This window comes from Brachycentrus maculatus, unplaced genomic scaffold (assembly GCF_059751285.1).
Source record: "Brachycentrus maculatus isolate JH-2025_06_01 unplaced genomic scaffold, ASM5975128v1 h1tg000653l, whole genome shotgun sequence".
Lineage (NCBI taxonomy): Eukaryota > Metazoa > Arthropoda > Insecta > Trichoptera > Brachycentridae > Brachycentrus > Brachycentrus maculatus.
This window is the reverse complement of record NW_028281389.1, coordinates 337,434-355,175: the sequence shown is the minus strand read 5'-3', so window position 1 is coordinate 355,175 and position 17,742 is coordinate 337,434. Positions and strand designations below refer to the sequence as shown.

The 17,742-nt window shown below is 32.6% G+C and overlaps 1 protein-coding gene across 6 annotated transcripts in view; it reads right to left on the bottom strand.

Annotated features, from left to right (window-relative positions):
• The window catches only part of shi (dynamin-1 shibire), a 69,455-nt gene that overhangs the window by 8,842 nt on the left and 42,871 nt on the right, over nucleotides 1–17,742 (bottom strand). For 3 of the 6 annotated variants that reach the window (XM_088274284.1, XM_088274285.1, XM_088274286.1), the window contains 4 exons: nucleotides 15,054–15,266; nucleotides 13,327–13,570; nucleotides 11,955–12,108; nucleotides 1,987–2,130 (listed from right to left, as the gene is read on the bottom strand). In XM_088274284.1, coding sequence (XP_088130410.1) covers nucleotides 1,987–2,130; nucleotides 11,955–12,108; nucleotides 13,327–13,570; nucleotides 15,054–15,266 — 755 coding nt within the window. Of the gene's footprint in view, nucleotides 1–1,986; nucleotides 2,131–6,841; nucleotides 6,930–11,954; nucleotides 12,109–13,326; nucleotides 13,571–15,053; nucleotides 15,267–17,742 lie in introns of all 6 variants that reach the window. The other 3 variants (XM_088274287.1, XM_088274288.1, XR_015838888.1) reach the window with 2 other exon arrangements.

Here is a 17,742-nt window from a genome sequence, read left to right as displayed (position 1 = left end):
CCATTAAAAACAAGTCATTCCTGTGGAATAATTTCATTCAAGGAAACTCACTACCGGATTTTTTTAAATAATTTGATACAATTTATTTGTTTGTGTGTTACAAATTATTTTTCAAAATATATTGCCTTCCTGAAATATATAAAAATATATGTTTGAAATTAGCCAAACTGAAACATAATTGTCCACTATTTTCCGAAACTAAAAATATTATTTTATTGATGTTAATATGACTTTATTTTTTATGTAAATACTGTAAGAAACGTTGTTTGCCAGTTTTTTAATGAATGATATATTGTTTGTTGAAAATATATTATTAGTTTATGCTGTAAAATATTCCAGGGGTTTTCTTCAGGGTCCTGTGATACTATATCCTGAGCGAGATCTCTGTAAGGGCAGCTTTTATCAGGATCTTATATACACAGTATAACCTTAAAAATATGCATTTTACTCTTGGGGCATTGCAACATAGTATTTCCATAGATATTCATGTTATCATAAACTATTTACTGATGTTAAAATCACTTGATAACATCACAGAATAACTGCAAACTGCACAAAACAATTGGATACAATGTTTTAATATATAAAAAAAAAAACATATCAGTGAGACAGTTCAACACAGAGTTAACAGAAAAAAACAGTTATTTTTGTTAGATGCGATATTATAATTATTGAGCACAAACTATTACTGCACATTATTAATGGCTTTTTGATGTTAAAACGGACTGGATAATCCAAAATGTATGTATTTTTTAAATTGATCATTGAAGAAAACTGCATTTATTCGCTTTTAATATAATGGAGACTAGCCTATGGCAAAATTCATAGAAACCATCGCAATATAGAAGGGGTTTGTATTGCATTATAATATTCTATGTTGTGACGATTTCTATGGATTTGAGCATAAACAACAATACCCATTACATTGCCAAAAGTTGCAAAAATGAGAGGTTTGGTAGTTCTTCTTTCTATCAATGATCTCTTCATCAGCTTAAATTTTTAAGGGCATTTCTTGATGGAATCATTGCTACGATACTTATTGGTACTATTGCTTTGTACAAATAAAAATACTCAATACAATTTAACATGTTTCTTGACCTATGAACTTAGTATTTTTATTTTAAGTATAACATTGCCATGCAGTCACTAAAATGTGGTAATAGGAAGAGGCACAAAAAGATAAACACGCTATTCTAAAGCAAGACGTTGAAATTATTTTGTTGAGTTTAGTATTCCACCATAAACGTCGAATGCAAAATCTTAAAAAATAATTTACATATTCGGACCCCTACTATTGTACACTTTCATAAGCAAGAAATTGTTTTTTTTTAAAGGAATAACTCGCAAAGCCTCTACATTTAGAGACTTGTCTGCAGGTACGATGTTAATGATAGGGAAGGTTTATGTGAAAAATACATCACAAACACCCAGACCAATTGAAAATAAATCTTTCTTGAATTTAATTTGCGCTTGGCGGGAATCGAATTCGCAGTCGAGCGTCTACCCAACTAAACCTGTCTTATACTTATGAGTTCCTCGCGAATTTCATTATCAGTTTCAACAAATAAAACAACTTGCGATGGCATAAGTAGGAAGGGTCAACTTGTCTGTAGCCTTTTCCAAAAACTTATTACATGCTATTACGAGTGGAGTTTTTAATCAGGCAATAAGGTTGGGTAAGGATAAGGCATAGTAGGCATTGGTCGTGGTTCTATATGAAACGCGACTAATCCAGGGTAGACACTGCTTTTCTGCCTATATAAAATGCACGCCTTTGGCTATCACCACACTTAACTGTAAGGCAGAATCGTACAAATAAATACCATTGTAAATGCCTTCAAATAATGATAATTGAAGTCCCATCTTTCAACTATCAAATGGGTCAGTGAACCTTCAAACCGGCAAAAATTTGCATCAATGTGTGTTGGATTATCCCGCCCGTGACGAGTAAACAAAAGCGGGCGTGCGTTTACGATGTGTGTTTACTTGAAGCGGGCGAACGCGTTTCCGAGTTCGTTCATGGCCGCGTTGGTCACGGCCTGCCCCACGGCCTGGTTGACCTGCTGCCTCATGTGCGGGGGCATCTGTCCCATCACGGCGGCCGCGGCGGCCGCTTGCCCCCCTGGCCTCCTTTATAAACGGTAAATTTGCAACATGAGTCCCCGACCACCATCAGACTGACTATCCTCAATCTTATGTTAAAAGCATAATGAAAATTACATGTATTAAAGGCAATATGTCAAAACCTCCCCCAGTACATCATCCTCGTGTTGATAAAGTCAAATTCTTCCGTAACAGATCCGTATTGTGCTGAAATTCTGGCTTCCTTTATAAATGGTAATTCAACAACATTATTATATAAAATATATAAAAAAGGTTATAAATTAATATTTTTAAATATATAACAAAAATTATATATAAAAAAGAGTTAAAACAGAAATAAAATGATAATGATGGGCATTTAAATGTTCAATAATATTTAATCAATTGAATGCCCATCATTATCATTTAGGAATTCTGCATATATAAAATATATTTGTGAAGAATAATTCAAGTTTTGTTTTATTTACTAGGTGGAACTTTGAAATAAAAAATTAAAGTTAAAAAAACATAATTTATATTTGTAAAAAATAATCATTTATGTTAGTATATGGCACTATAATCAAACAAAATAAAAAGTATTATTTTTCAGATAAGATTAAAGTTAGTCAGTCGTAAAATGGCAGGGTTTGCATCTAGTTATGTTAGGTTATTTGTAGCTTGTTATTTGTAGTTAGATAATTAACGCATTTCACCTCTTCAAAAAATAACAATTGAAATGAAAATATTAATTTATTGATCGTAAATCATTTTGACAATGCTGTTTTTATTTTGGCAGCTGAAAATTTTTGTGTGTACTGGATGAACTTTAAAAATATTATTTATTGATACGACACTAACGCATGGGCTACCACAGATCTTGAGTTCCGATTTCCGTATTACATTGGCAAAATGTGGTCCAATATTTTAGTTAGTTTGCCGTGACGTGGATTGATTTATGATCGAAACAAAGCTTCATCAAAGGCAAAACAGGCGACATTACTTGAAAGTAAATGTTAGAGATACAGTGGACTCTCGATTCACCAAAATCGCTATAACAGGTGCATTTAAAATTTTGCAAAGACACATTTTCTACGATCCAAAATGCACGATTCAACGTTACATGACTTCAAAGAAAAATTCTTTAGATCATGCAACAAAACACAACTGACAATTTTTTTTCGTTAAAACATCTATCAACTGTGTATTGTGTTATATTTATGCAAGGGGTTTTATAATTTTTTTCTTCATAAAAAAGAGAAATATTCATGTTTTTTTTATATTTACAAAAATACTTAAAATTTCATACTGTTTCTGTAAGCCTAATTATTAGAAATAGGTATCAAATTGTGGTAGAGTTGGTTCGAACTGGGAAACTCTGACTCGAGAGTCCGTGACACTAACCACAGGGCCACAACCTGACACTTAATAGGTTCGCAAATACGTATATCTCTGGTCACTATTATGAGTGTAATACATATATATATATATATATATATATATATATATATATATATATATATATATATATATATATATATATATATATATATATATATATATATATATATATATATATATATATATATATATATATATATGCTAAAGTTTTCTTCGTATATGCATATCTAAATAATAAGGTATTAGCGAGATTGTGAATTTGTAATATTCACGGTTAAACCATTTTCCCGTCATCCATCTCAGTGAATTGAGAGTCTATTGTTCAAAGATTTTTATGTTCATTCTGTACAAAATATTAATTAAAATTAGAAATCACACATCATTCATAATACAGTTATATTTAATTATTTTTAAATGCAAATTTACATAGTTTAGTATTATAATATATATATTCTGTGTGAAATATAGTACATAAACTTTGAATTTTGTCAACAGATCACTTTTGCTATGCGCAAATCGGAAGCCAGCGATTGAAATTCTCATACTGGCCATAAAATATTTAAATTAGTGAAATTAATTTTTTTTTCTATCAGGATTAGATTATTAAAAAAAGAGAGATCTTGTTTAAAAAAAAAACCAAAAAGCATTTGGGTGTAAATTATAAACAGACATTTAGACATAATTTTGAATATTGTTAAGGAAAGATCTTATACATATTTAACTGCATTATTGTGAACAAAAATCAGGGCAAGTCATTTATTGTCAGTGTTGCAAGCGGAATAGATTAATTCTTTTATCGGCAACGTGGCAATTTTTATTTTTGGCCAGTTCTTAAATAGCGCACGGTAGACGCTCTCTTAATCACTCCAAAATACACGCATTTTTGGCGTGATGTGTGGCTTTTTCCTGTACATAATTTTTATAGTTTGTGAAATGTTAATTTATAATGAGCAAGTTTCTAATACAGCATAGAAGTTCTGTTTTCTTAGTGTTTTGAAAAAATGTTTTTTTTCTTCCTTGCGAAAAAGTGTTTTTTTAAATGTGTTTTTCACTACCTTCTCTTTAACCTGCCTTTTCATTATCTGACCCCAGGTCGGTCCCGTCAAGGCCGTTAAGAGAGCGTCTACTGTAATTTTACGCTAAACGAAATGTAATGGGTGTAAAAGATTTGCGGGATACTACTTATATTAGAGAGCCTCTTTGGAAATATTAAAAACATTTTTTGAAATAAAGTTGAAGATTTACGACAAGGCTAGATATATCAATTTATATATTAACACTTAAATTTATTGGAATGATAACGATTACGCAAGCAAACGCTTCGAAACCGTTGCTATATACTTACTTATACATATCATAATTTTCGTTTCTTTTTGAAAAAAAATATTGATTTTTCATTTATTTCTGGAAATAAGAATAATATGCCCGTTTTGACAACATGTCCCATCCACTATACGAGGTTCATAGTCAAGTTTTACTTCAACTAATTGTAAAAGTCATAGATAATTTTTTTTTGACAACAACATTTTCTCGAAGTTGGCAACCATCATGACAATTTTTGTATTGTCTACAGTGCTACAGTAGAACCACTCTGTCAAGTTGTCAAGCCAGGATATAGCCTTCTTCCTATGCTGCGTTTGCCTTGTAATATAATACCTATTATTTGTTATTTCTCTCTCCTCATACAATGATCAAAATGGTCTAGCTTTTCTATAAACATATTTTAGAAATTGTAACTAAAGTGCCTCAGTCCTACAGACTCTCCTACTCTTTCCATATTGGAATATGCAGAGACATCTCTCGGGATAATTATGACATACTATGACAAGACAATCAGATAAGATAATCATGGTATGTATATAGTCAACTTTCAATATACTGGAATTGTATTAATTTGATAATTTTTTTAAAATTTCATGTAAATATTTACCTGGAAACAAATTTGATAGGCAATTTGGATAAGATATGGTATTTTTTAGTTATTTTAAATAGAAAAATCAGCGAAAGTAACGCGCAATTTAAATGTACTTCTTTTGGATGGCTTGACTGATTGATTTTTATAAAAAAGATACATATTGTATACGGCAATACTTCATCTACTAATACCATAATATTTTAAACATATGTATGTTGAAATAAATAAATAAAAAATACAAAATTGGTAAATCTAAAGATAGGACACATTGTCACCGAGCATGTGTTAAGTTTTAGTTTTTACATTGCATATTTTACTTGATTCATAATGTATTTCAAAAATACTCGATGATAATTACATTAAAATAAATTTTTATATTGAATATCTCACCGCACATTACACTTCCTCCAAGCAAATCAAATTTACAATACACGTGCTAAATATTCCGTTAATAAAATGTTATAAATACATTACAACACATGACCCAGACACACAAACACAATAAAATTCGTTAGTTGAAACACAATACCAACAAAACAATATCCCACACATAACGGATATATATTTTTCAACATGTCGTCCATATCCCAGCAAAACGACGTATCATTTTGTTTGAGTGAATCTGCTCAAAATAAATATACACATGATCTGGAAATAAATTGTACTCTCTGATGGCTCCAAAGAGTATAATCATTTATAAATCATGTGTATATATTAAGAGTAAATTTACTTTAAAAAATATTCTGCCAGGTATGGATTGATATCAGAAATCGCATGGTGATTTTTAAGCCTCCACAACAAGTAACAGTTTGCGTGTTTTAAAAATTACAATTCAATTATTTTTTTGCTGCGAAACAATTTGAACAGATTATCCAATTCGTTTGATAAAATCATTTAAAGTAGTATTTACACTATCAAAATAAACAATAAAAAATTCCAATGCGATTTCTGATTGATGATTTATACAAACGGGGCCATGCGAAACTCGTAGGTGAAGAGAAAACCAAAGATATAATAGTTACAACAATTTGGGTGTGTTAAAAAATATACAAGTTCGAATAATAATCAATTAAAATTCATTTAAATAAACACTGTAAAACGTTCAACATTATTGAAGATCCATTTTGTTCAAATTCTTGTAAGTTGTACAAATGCAGTTTTTTAACAACTGCTTCCGTAGCTCATTTGCAACTGCCATCTTTTAATAAATACGCAAAGTAAATAGTTTTCAATAAATTAATAAGTAAGAATTATTTCAAAATTTGTCTCTCGAAAATGAGTGCAATTACTCAATCATCATCGAGTCAAAGTTTCACATTTTTCTATACACATATGAGTTTTGCACGACGGATGAAAAATAACCCCACAAATCCAGATATTTTAGAACTCGGACGAAACTACAAATCAAGCGGTGAAATGGAACCGATGGTACAAATGAAATATTACAATTTTCAAAACACAAAATTGCCGCATCGTTATCCGTGCGGAAAAATAACGTTAGTCTTGAGTTGAAGGTTTTGTTGATTAACGCCGTCTGAAACAGAACGGACACACAACATTTTACACAATCTCCGAGAGACATATCACATTGTCTACATCACATGGAATTAATCTACGGAGGGGGAAAATTATAAAAATGAAGAAAGAGAAAAGAAATTTAAAAAAATATTAAAATAAATGAGTTTTTGATACATATACAGTAGAACCTAACATACGGGCCTGCCTCTTACGATTGCTAAGGACATGTCGCTCACTCCTTTCAAGAACATCATAAATCAAAAATCGTCAATTTTCAGTTGTGCATGTTTTTAGAACGCCCAGAAAATGTACTATATCCTAGCAAAAAAGGCATATTTTCAACTTAATATTTACCTGCTACAGGGCAGAAAGTGTTGTTTTTGCATTTTGAAGAAAAGGTATTGTTTAATTATTTTTTAAATATACTAAATATTTTTCAAATGGAGGAAAAACCTTCAGGTTTTACCTAAAAAGATCTGTTGTACAGTAAAAAGTTCAATAAGCGGCTTGATATTTATTTTTAATACATTGTATTATATTTTGAAACTTTAAAAACGTTATTCTGAAAAATCAAGTTTTTTTTATTTATGACGTTCTTGAAAGGAGTGAGCGATGTGCGAAGGCACAAACTACAGAGGACGACCCCGCTTAACCTACAAGGACCAAATTATCTCCGTCATGCGCTGTAGCGGGTACGCCGAGTTGAAGAGACAGGTGAAGACTGACTATGAAAGACTGTAAACCACGAAGACAGTAGAACCTTGATTAACCAGATTTTTTACTATCCGGATTGATCGAAACAACATTTAAAAAATCATTTGCATGAAGCGAATCACGTCTACTGTTGTTACATTGCAACGCAAAACATTTCAGTCATTACTTTATGCATTCTTGCTCCTGTTTTTAACACACTATCCTTAGTGTGCTAAATCCCAGGAAAGGTATTTCTACCTGTTCGGTTGATAAATGCTTACGGACGGAAAGGGTATTTTCACCTTTCGCACTGGCCTCATTTCAAAGTCAGAAAATAAGGAATTATTTCATGTTTTTATATGAATGTTATGTACCAATCTCTTTGTTAAGGTCTTAACTATTTGTACACAATTAACTAATCCCGTCGCCAGCGGCCCACTGGCGTAAAAAACACCCATCCGAAATGTGTTGAATAAAAACAGTGATGGATGAATTTATGGTTCAAATATTGACGATTTTATTTTAGAGTTTCACCAGCCTTATTCCCATTTTTATCTTATACATATATATATATTTAAATTATCTCTACGTCGAGTTGAAGAGACGAGCGGAGGATGGAGACGGTTGGAGACTGACCACGAAAGAAGGAAACCAATCATCACGCAGATTGTAACCCATGAAGATGAAATTATGTGTAAAAAATTATGAATGAATTATAATTGCATTTGATGCGTTATTATCGATATCTTCCAAATCACTGTGATGGTAGGAAGCTGCATTTGCTTCTATATTCCTCACATTCGGAAATAAATAGAAAATTATATGAAATTAGATGTGGAAATGTATGAAATAGATGGTTAGTACATATAATTATTAGTATCTACAGCTATAAATATATATCTATAATATTTGTCACACATACATAAAATCTTAATAATAATAATAATAAAGATTTTTTACGAAGATTGTTAATTGTGATTACGAAGAAGCATTTCTTTAGACACGTGATATTGTACTTGGAAAGCTGAGTATTTATTTTACGATTATTATATAAATCGTAATTGTTTTTTCTGAATTCCTTGTACGTACGGGCATCCCGGCAAAAATAGCCCTGCAATGTGGACTAAAACAACAGCATATGAAAGTATCAATATTATTTATTGTTTCGGCATTCACTTTTTGGTTAGACACGATTAAATTATGAATAAAACAATTGTTTTTTACCACTTAAGTATTATATTGTTACGACTGGTTTCAGAAGCTACAGATCCTTCCATCTACGGGTTTGAATATAAACTTATGTTTATATCGTGGGTATACTGGCAAAAAACAGTAACTCTAACATCCGTGTTTGAATAATCCCTGTTAATTAAAGCCTTAAGTCTGAATAAAATACTCGGCGGTATTTTGCCGTTTTTAAAATGATTACTTTTATTATGTATTTAGTTAAGAAACTATTTATTTTCCTAAACAAAAACGTTCAATAGGATTCATTGTGCCTTTTTGGTACTCTATAATACACTTGTGTCACATTATTCTTGAAATATATCGTAATATAAAAAAATAAGATCGTAACATAAATAAATCAAAGCACGCATCGTGTGTCACTCTTACCCGCTGGCGATGCGTAGCGTCGAGAGTGAGACAGATATAGGGCATGATTATGGCGCGGACTAATTACCGACCGCAAGAAAAATCAGGGATCTGTTCTTTTATTTATCCTTGCGATGTTACAAATTATTAGTCAGATATTTCAACAGATGTCATAAGGCCAAGGATTGACGTATTATTTTATCCAAAGTTCCACACCATGAAAAAAATCCCTCCAAGTTGAACTGAGGTTGGAAACTTGGAGCAAAGTAAAAACACATACGGTTATGTCAGCCGCGTATGGGGCATGTTTTATTAAAACACATACGGTTATGCGAGCCGCGTGGATCCGGTTAAACTTTAAAATCACATATATTTGACATTTCAAACTACTTAGTGTATTTTGTTACTTTATAGAACGTTGAAAACTTTATAATACTGCATCATTAAGTCAAAATTGCATATTTTCGAATTAATTTTTTTTTGCCAGTTTACCCGTGATATATAAATATGTTTATATTCAAACCCGTAGATGGAAGCATCTGTAGCTTCCGAAACTATTCATAACAATATTACTCATTTATTTATTTTATGAACATAACAATTTTCATCACATATTACATTAAAAAAAACAATATAATACTCAAATGGTAAAAAATAAGTGTTTCATTCATAATTTAAAAGTATCAACACAAAACGGCATTATAGCCCAGAAAAAACAATTACAATACGAATGGTCCTGTTAATCTATGAAATTTAATCAATATATCGTTTGTCAAAGTTCCACCCTCGTAAATTAAAAATAGAAGTATATTATTTACTAATTTGACATTAACTTTGTGGAAAAACATGATGGTTTAAATACAAAAATAAAACACTTAAGATTTCTTTTCAGTTTATCAATGTTAACATAACTAGTTTTGAGAACTACAGACGTTTTCATCAATAAGTGAAAAAACAAACTGATGAATTTGTATTTTCACCAGCTAAGGAAAACATCTGTAGTTCTCAAAACTAGTCATGTTTACATTAATAAACTCAAAAGTGGTCTCTTACGCAAGTGTTTTATTTTTATATTTAACAAAATAAACAAACATAATAATAATGATAAATAAAATCCTTTCTTTTTTTTTAAATAAAAATAATAAGTTTATAAAACATATTGACTGCTATATAAGAAGCATTGCAAAGCTTTTGACCTGTCTGCTAGTGCGGACATATTATGTCAAAATAAAAATGTCTAAAAATGGACTTTTGTGTTTGTTCAATGGTATCATTTATACATTTTTTAAATTGATTTATTTTTATGTTTAGCTATTTCATCACCAAGTCACCTATGAAGCAAACTTGAGTTAGGAGTGTATTCGGATTCCTGATAAGGAAGTCAGCCAGGTGACAATCTTTGGGAGTTAGCTGCTGAAAACCGTCACCTGTTTTACTCGTGCCGGGACTATGAATACAGGCCCGGCTAAACCTTACCTGCTTTAGACCAATTACTTAGATAATTATTGACAGTTTATTATTCAATAAAAAGTTACTAGCAGACAGGTAAAAATAGCAAATATATTTTTAAATAATATATACGACTGCTGGGCATATTTAAAAAAAAGCTGTATAACTTGAATAATGCAAATTTTGCAGATTTTAATACATATATATTTTGAATATGCAATTTTATCACCCTTTTTTACAGGATAGAAACAATTACTTTGGCCGGATGGACTAGGAAGTCCTGTAAATAATTTGCAGCAATTTTTAACAGCAAAAGGCAATGTGTTTATATTGAAAAGAAAATAAAATACAACAATGGCAGTGTGGAATAATAAATCATAAAGATAAGATACAGTGTAAAAAGATCATAGAAAAAATAGAATTTTAAAAAATTAAAACACTTTTAAATTACTCGAAATCAAGTTGTGATTTTGTTGAAAAATGCCAATATAAATATTGAAAGTGGTTTTTCTACATTTTAAATTTTAGACAACTTGATAAGAGAGATAAAATAGACATTGTGATAAAAATTTATAAAAAAAAACATGCATATTTTTTACATCTTTTAACCTCTCACTCATTTCAATTAAAAATTTAATTTTAAATTTGAATCCATCACCTAAATGAAACTAAGTTCATATGCAGGTATACTGTACATATTTATTACATCACATTCAAACACATGATTTGTGCATGTCGTGAAGACCAAATGCCACCTATACAATATTTTGAATAATTTTGATACATTATTTCGAGAAATAAAAATACTTTGTGTTCTGATCCACTCACATTTTTATTAACCAACTAGTTTCGGCAACAACCTGTTGCCCTCTTCAGGGTTTAATTTATTACTATTAGTAATAAATTAAACTCTGAAGAGGGCAACAGGTTGTTGCCGAAACTAGTTGGTTAATAAAAATGTGAGTGGATCAGAACACAAAGTATTTTTATTTCTCGAAATAATATATCAATATGATCCACAAAGTTAATGCTTTCAATATTCAAAACATAATTTTGATACAAGCGTAGAATGGTGCATAGATACAGTTCTGTTTCCACACAATTTGATGCATTTAATGTGGCCCTTTTTAGTATACATACAACACGACGTACATTCATTTTAAACAGCATTCAAACCGCTCAGTACCATTTTTATACCAGGCGATTTATTTATTTATTCATATTTGATTAATGAGAGTAGTTATAAATATTGGAATCCCTAGTTTATTGTTTTCAATTGATTCTAGTAAATTGATTTAGGACTTACGTGGGGATGAGGGGCGCCGGCAGGGGCTGGGGGCGGCCGCCGGGCACGGGGGGCGCGGCGCCGCCGGGCCGGTTGGGCAGCGGGGGGGCGGGGCGCCCGCTGGCGGGGGGCGGCGGGGCTCCCCGGGACCCTCCGCCCATACTGCCCAGGGAACCTGCAACTCCACAGAGTTAGGTATTGGACAAAAAGATGCAGGAAAGATTGCGGTGACTTGTCACAGAGTTACAAGTAGGCGCTTAACAAACGAGCAAACTCGCCAGGTCGTCCGCACTGGTAAACCTACCAGATTGTTAGCCCTACGTATGGAACTCTAGAGAGTACATAAAACCAATCTTCCTCCTTCCTTCATCCATCGCTCGAGACCTATTGCCAAATTATTATTTCTATTTGCTTACTTTAGGTAGACAGCGAGAGACTCCAGAAAACATTGTACATATCGCTCACTCCTTTCAAGAAAGTCATAAATAAAAAAACTTGATTTTACAGAAGAACGTTTTTAAAGTTTAAAAATATAATACAATGCATTAAAAATAAATATCAAGCCACTTATTGAACTTTTTACTGTGCAACAGATCTTTTTAGGCAAGTTAAAAATATGCCGCTTTTGCTGGGATATAGTACATTCCGAAAACATGCACAACTGAAAATTGAGGATTTTTGATATATGACGTTGTTGAAAGGAATGAGCGATATCGGAATTGGGTTTGCGGTTACTTGATATTAGCATATGACCCTAATTGGTCGGGGTTGATGAAAACACCGCCCAACAACAATGTATTAGGTGATTAACATTTTAAGTCAATTAAAATGCTTAATCAGTCACATTGTATCATATTTTATGATTGCATTTTAAAATAGTATTGTAATAATTTGTAATAATTTTATATGATATAATAATTTTTAAGCAGGGTCTGGGGCGACTCTGTACCATTTAATCCATGGCCACAGTGTTGGGGACCACTCATTTACATGATAAATTAAATTGTAATTGGGTTTGCGGTTACTTGTGATTAGTATATGACCCTAATTAGTTTACTAATTAGGGTTAATGAAATACTGAGTTGAATCCATACATTGACCCTCTATGGGCGCCGCTAAGAGTGTAATAATAATAATAATAATCTTGGATGATTTATATATCGCCATTATTGTAAAAAACTACCTCAAGGGCGCTTATACAGGTATGGATTATGATATGAAAATGATAATGAGAGAAAATTTAAAAATATATTAATGAAAAACATTGTCAATCTGAGTCTGAAGGCAGGAAAGTGGAGCCGTCGTATTATTACGCTTTCTTCTCGGTCTTCTTGGGCTGGAGGATGGCCAAGACGTAGCGTAGCAATGAGTGATTGTGAGGAGGGGGCCCTACCTTGGTGGGAGGGGGGCGCTCCTCTCCGGGGGCCGCCGGGGCTGGGCGGGGAGAGGCGCGCGCTGTCGGCGCCGCTCACGCCGCCCGGCAGCCAGTCGTTCTTGACAGGCGGCGGCATGGGCGTGGTCACCGTGGCCATGGACACGTCCCCGATGATGCTCAGCGACTCCTTGCACGTGTGGTACATGCGCAGCATCTCCTCGCGCTTCAGCGCCTCCTCGGGGCTCTCCTCCATCATTTGGGCCTACCCGACATCCAAATATACATTATTCTCAAGATATCAACCGACATCATTAACACCTTAGTGTCCGTATTCGCAATTTAAGGTTTTACTCGGTAAATACCACTATTTACGACTCCTAACCTGACCACTTTCAAGTATTTGGCATACCTGATCGTGCCATGTTTTTCTCGGTCTTCCTCTGCTCTTTTTTCCACTTACATTCGCCTCGAATTTGGTATGTACGAGGAGATGCATGAACGTGGAAGAGGCGAAGAATGTTTGCAAAGACAGAGTGGTGTGGCGTTCTATTCTCTCTGCCTACCCCTGCGGGGAAGCGGCGTGATGGTTAGTTAGTTAGTTTTTTTTACCACTATTTTTTAAAATCAATTGTGACATGTGTTACATGTGTTATCGGCTGTCCAAACTTAAAACACAGTAAGGAACATTTTTTTTGTATTACGTTTTTTTTTGCATTTTTGGACTAAGTAGAATCTACTTAGTCCAAAATTGCAATAAAAACGTACTACAAAAAAATGTCCCTCACTGTGTTTTGAGTTTGGACAGCCGACCTGTTACAAAAGATTTTTTTAATAGTTGTATTTACCGAGTAAAGCTAAAATTAAAAATGGGTAGATATTACCACAAAGTGACAATTAATGAAAAAAATATATATTATATATTAGGATGATCATCAACCCTTTATTACACCCTCATCTTCTTAAAACGACCGATTTCTATGAATATGAGAAAATGAGGAGAATAAAACCATCCAGACTCCCCCACATAGCATTGCACGGTCAACTCCAAGGTAGACCACCTAAGAGATGGATTGGCAGCTGGGAATCGACATCGCAGGAGGCTAATCCCTCTTAGCCCATTGCATCACTAACAAAGATGATATAATTTATTCATACGGCACACTATTTAATTTTTACACATTATTTAATTTCATATTACAATAATATAAGCACTTCATTACAAACAAAATAGAAATGGTAAAACACCAAAGCATATTATTTGTTGTTGGTAAGCTAGACCATTATGACTCATCCCCGGGTAGTTTTGGAAGAGTGTGTTCAGCTGCCCGCCTCCGTGGTGTAATGGTCAGCGTGTTTCCTACCGTGCTGGAGGTCCCGGGTTCGATTCCCAGTGGGGGTGAAAATAAATAAATAAATATTAGTGATGGACTGGTTCCTGAAGCGCAAGAGTGATCACCTTGCCTTCATGTAAGTAACGATCAAGATAACACTGTGTCAATTCGATTCAGTGCCCTATGCACCATTGGGTGCGGATAAGGGTTATAATAAGTGTTCAGTTCAGAGTTGTGAAAGTTATTGTCATTCAGTTTTAATGTAAAAAAAAAATCACATCAAAGAGAATCCCGACGATTCGCCGGCTTTGTGGTGCAATGGGTAAAAACAGGCCACAAGGTCAAAACCCCATCTTCAAGTCTTCTTGTGAAGAATACACTATCACTAAGAGAAGAGGTATAAAAATATATTACCTGATCACCGGACGCATACAGATGAGCGAGAAGTTCTCCGTTGATAAAGTCTTTGGCGTTGTTAATTATGAGCATCATGATGGTCTTCGGGACCAGGTCCCTCGTGGTCTTGGTGACGATGCGCATGTACGAGTCCACCAAGTTCCTGATGGTCTCCACCTGCCTCTCCAGCTGGGGGTCCATGCTGCTGGAGGCCTCGCTCTCCCCGTGGGACTGTCGGGGGGAATCGCCCGTCGCAAACATCCAAATTGCAGCATTCAAATCGAATGCGGACAAAGGTTGTGTAGGGTGCCGTGTGTCATGTTTTTTATGATAAAAAATTGACATTTGTCGTTTGTGATATCGTGTTAGTTTGGCGGATCCGAGAGCAGCGTTGATTGAAAGAGAAAACATACAACAAAATAGATTAGTAAATTTGTAAGTAAGATAACTAATTGATATTAACACATTGTTTGCGGTAAAACGCTTGAAAATGTCTTTGACATACTATTAGTAGAGACTGGGAGACGCTTATAAGCTTTCTATTTGCTTACTTTTGGTATACTTATTAGGGTCGTGGTTTATGAAAAAAATGCCCGCCATCAATGTGCTAACATTCAATTGCATATTAATAATAACATATTAATTACGTATTATTATATTGATGGTTAACAGCCAAATTACACATAAATATTTTTCTATATTATATGGAGTTGACAATTTTTTGACTAAATATTTTTCACAATAAAAAGTTTGATAAACCGTTGGAGTACTGAGAATTTGCCAAAAGTGTGGTCATGGATATACCGACATTGACGCCACTGTGTTTTGGCGATTGAGCTGGGATTCGTCAATAATATCCACAAATAAACAAATTCAACTAATTTTTAGTGAAAAATACAAATACATTTTTTGTAAAAACCTATTCTTTTTGCCCTTGCAATATCCTTTAAATTTGAAATGGACCATTTTTGCGATTTTTGCAATCTTCAGCAATTTTAGCATACGTACAAGAAAAAATAAAACAGTTAATATTTACATAATATTTTTTTAACCGATAAATGTCAATGTAGCGGTTATTGCGTGTGACCACTCGCTCACTCCTTTCAAGAACGTCATAAATCAAAAATCGTCAATTTTCAGATGTGCATGTTTTCGGAATGCCCAGAAAATGTACTATATCCCAGCAAAAGAGGCATATTTTTAACTCAATATTTACCCGCTACAGGGCAGAAAGTGTTGTTTTTGCATTTTGAAGAAAAGGTATTGTCTAATTATTATTTTTAAATAAACTAAATATTTTTCACATGGAGAAAAAAACTTCAGGTTTTACCTAAAAAGATCTGTTGCACAGAAAAAAGTTCAATAAGTGGCTTGATATTTATTTTTAATACATTGTATTATAGTTTTAAACTTTAAAAACGTTCTCCTGAAATATCAAGTATTTTGATTTATGACGTTCTTGAAAGGAGTGAGCGTACTGTTCTAGAAGTCCCAGGTTGATTGATTTCCAGGGGGAATCGACAAAAGCTACTTACGGTAATTTGTATGTCAACCATCAATGTCTAGAAAATGTACTAACAACGTATGAGGCAAACAGATCTCCAACAATACCTAATGTAATCATGCACTGTAGTTTTCGTTTGTTTAAAATTTTAATAAAATCTTTAAGTCTTAATATCTTAAAAGATTATTCGAAAAACATTTTAAAAAAATACATGTTTTGTTAATTTTAGGCATGCCGACAAAACATACTCCCAAAGATTATGATAGATTTTTTGAACACAAACCAAGGATTTTATATATATATATATATATATTATATATATATATATATATATATATATATATATATATATATATATATATATATATATATATATATATATATATATATATATATGTATGTATATTCTTTTAGAAAAATGCACTCACTACATAAAAGTAAAATCTAATATCGTTGACTGCTTTAAAAAAAAATTTAAATTAAATTATGTATAACTCTTTTTTCCGGCACAGTTTGATAATGCCCTAGAAAATGCCAATGTCAAAGGAAATAAATAAATAAATTAGAATTCCAAATTGTGTTTTGATTTACATATATTTACAACTAGGTTGAATAAAGAAAAAAGAAAGAAAAGAAACACACACTTTTTAATGTTAAATTTCACAATGCTTCTAGGAATACAATACTTTGGCAGCTGTCAAGAAACACGCTGGCCGCCATGAGCAATATTCAGTATTGCTGTTTTATTCAACAGATGGCGCTGTCATTGCGGTAAAAAACTATTTTTCAACTAAAGCGTATTGATAGGTTAAACGTTACAGGTAAAAAGAGCTGGTTATTAAAATGCAAAACTGTGTTAAAATTTCAAAGCAATCATCAGTGAAAACTTGAGGAGATTTAAGATTTTGAATAAATGAACATTTACACTTTTAATTTTATAGTTAGTAAGAAGTTTAAAATAGGATATTATAAAATATGTAAAGAATGAATTAATAGTATGCTTATTACAGGGTGGCACAAAACTAATAACCCTATCGGAAAATGTTATAATTTTTGCAAATGGCATTGTATTGGGTTGATGCAAAAGTAATGACCGTTTTTTATGATCCCAGGTAAAAAAAATATTTTTCATAAATCATGAATAGTATCTTCTTTTTTTATGATTCCATTGTATAAAGGATGCTTTCCCTCTACTTTCTATTC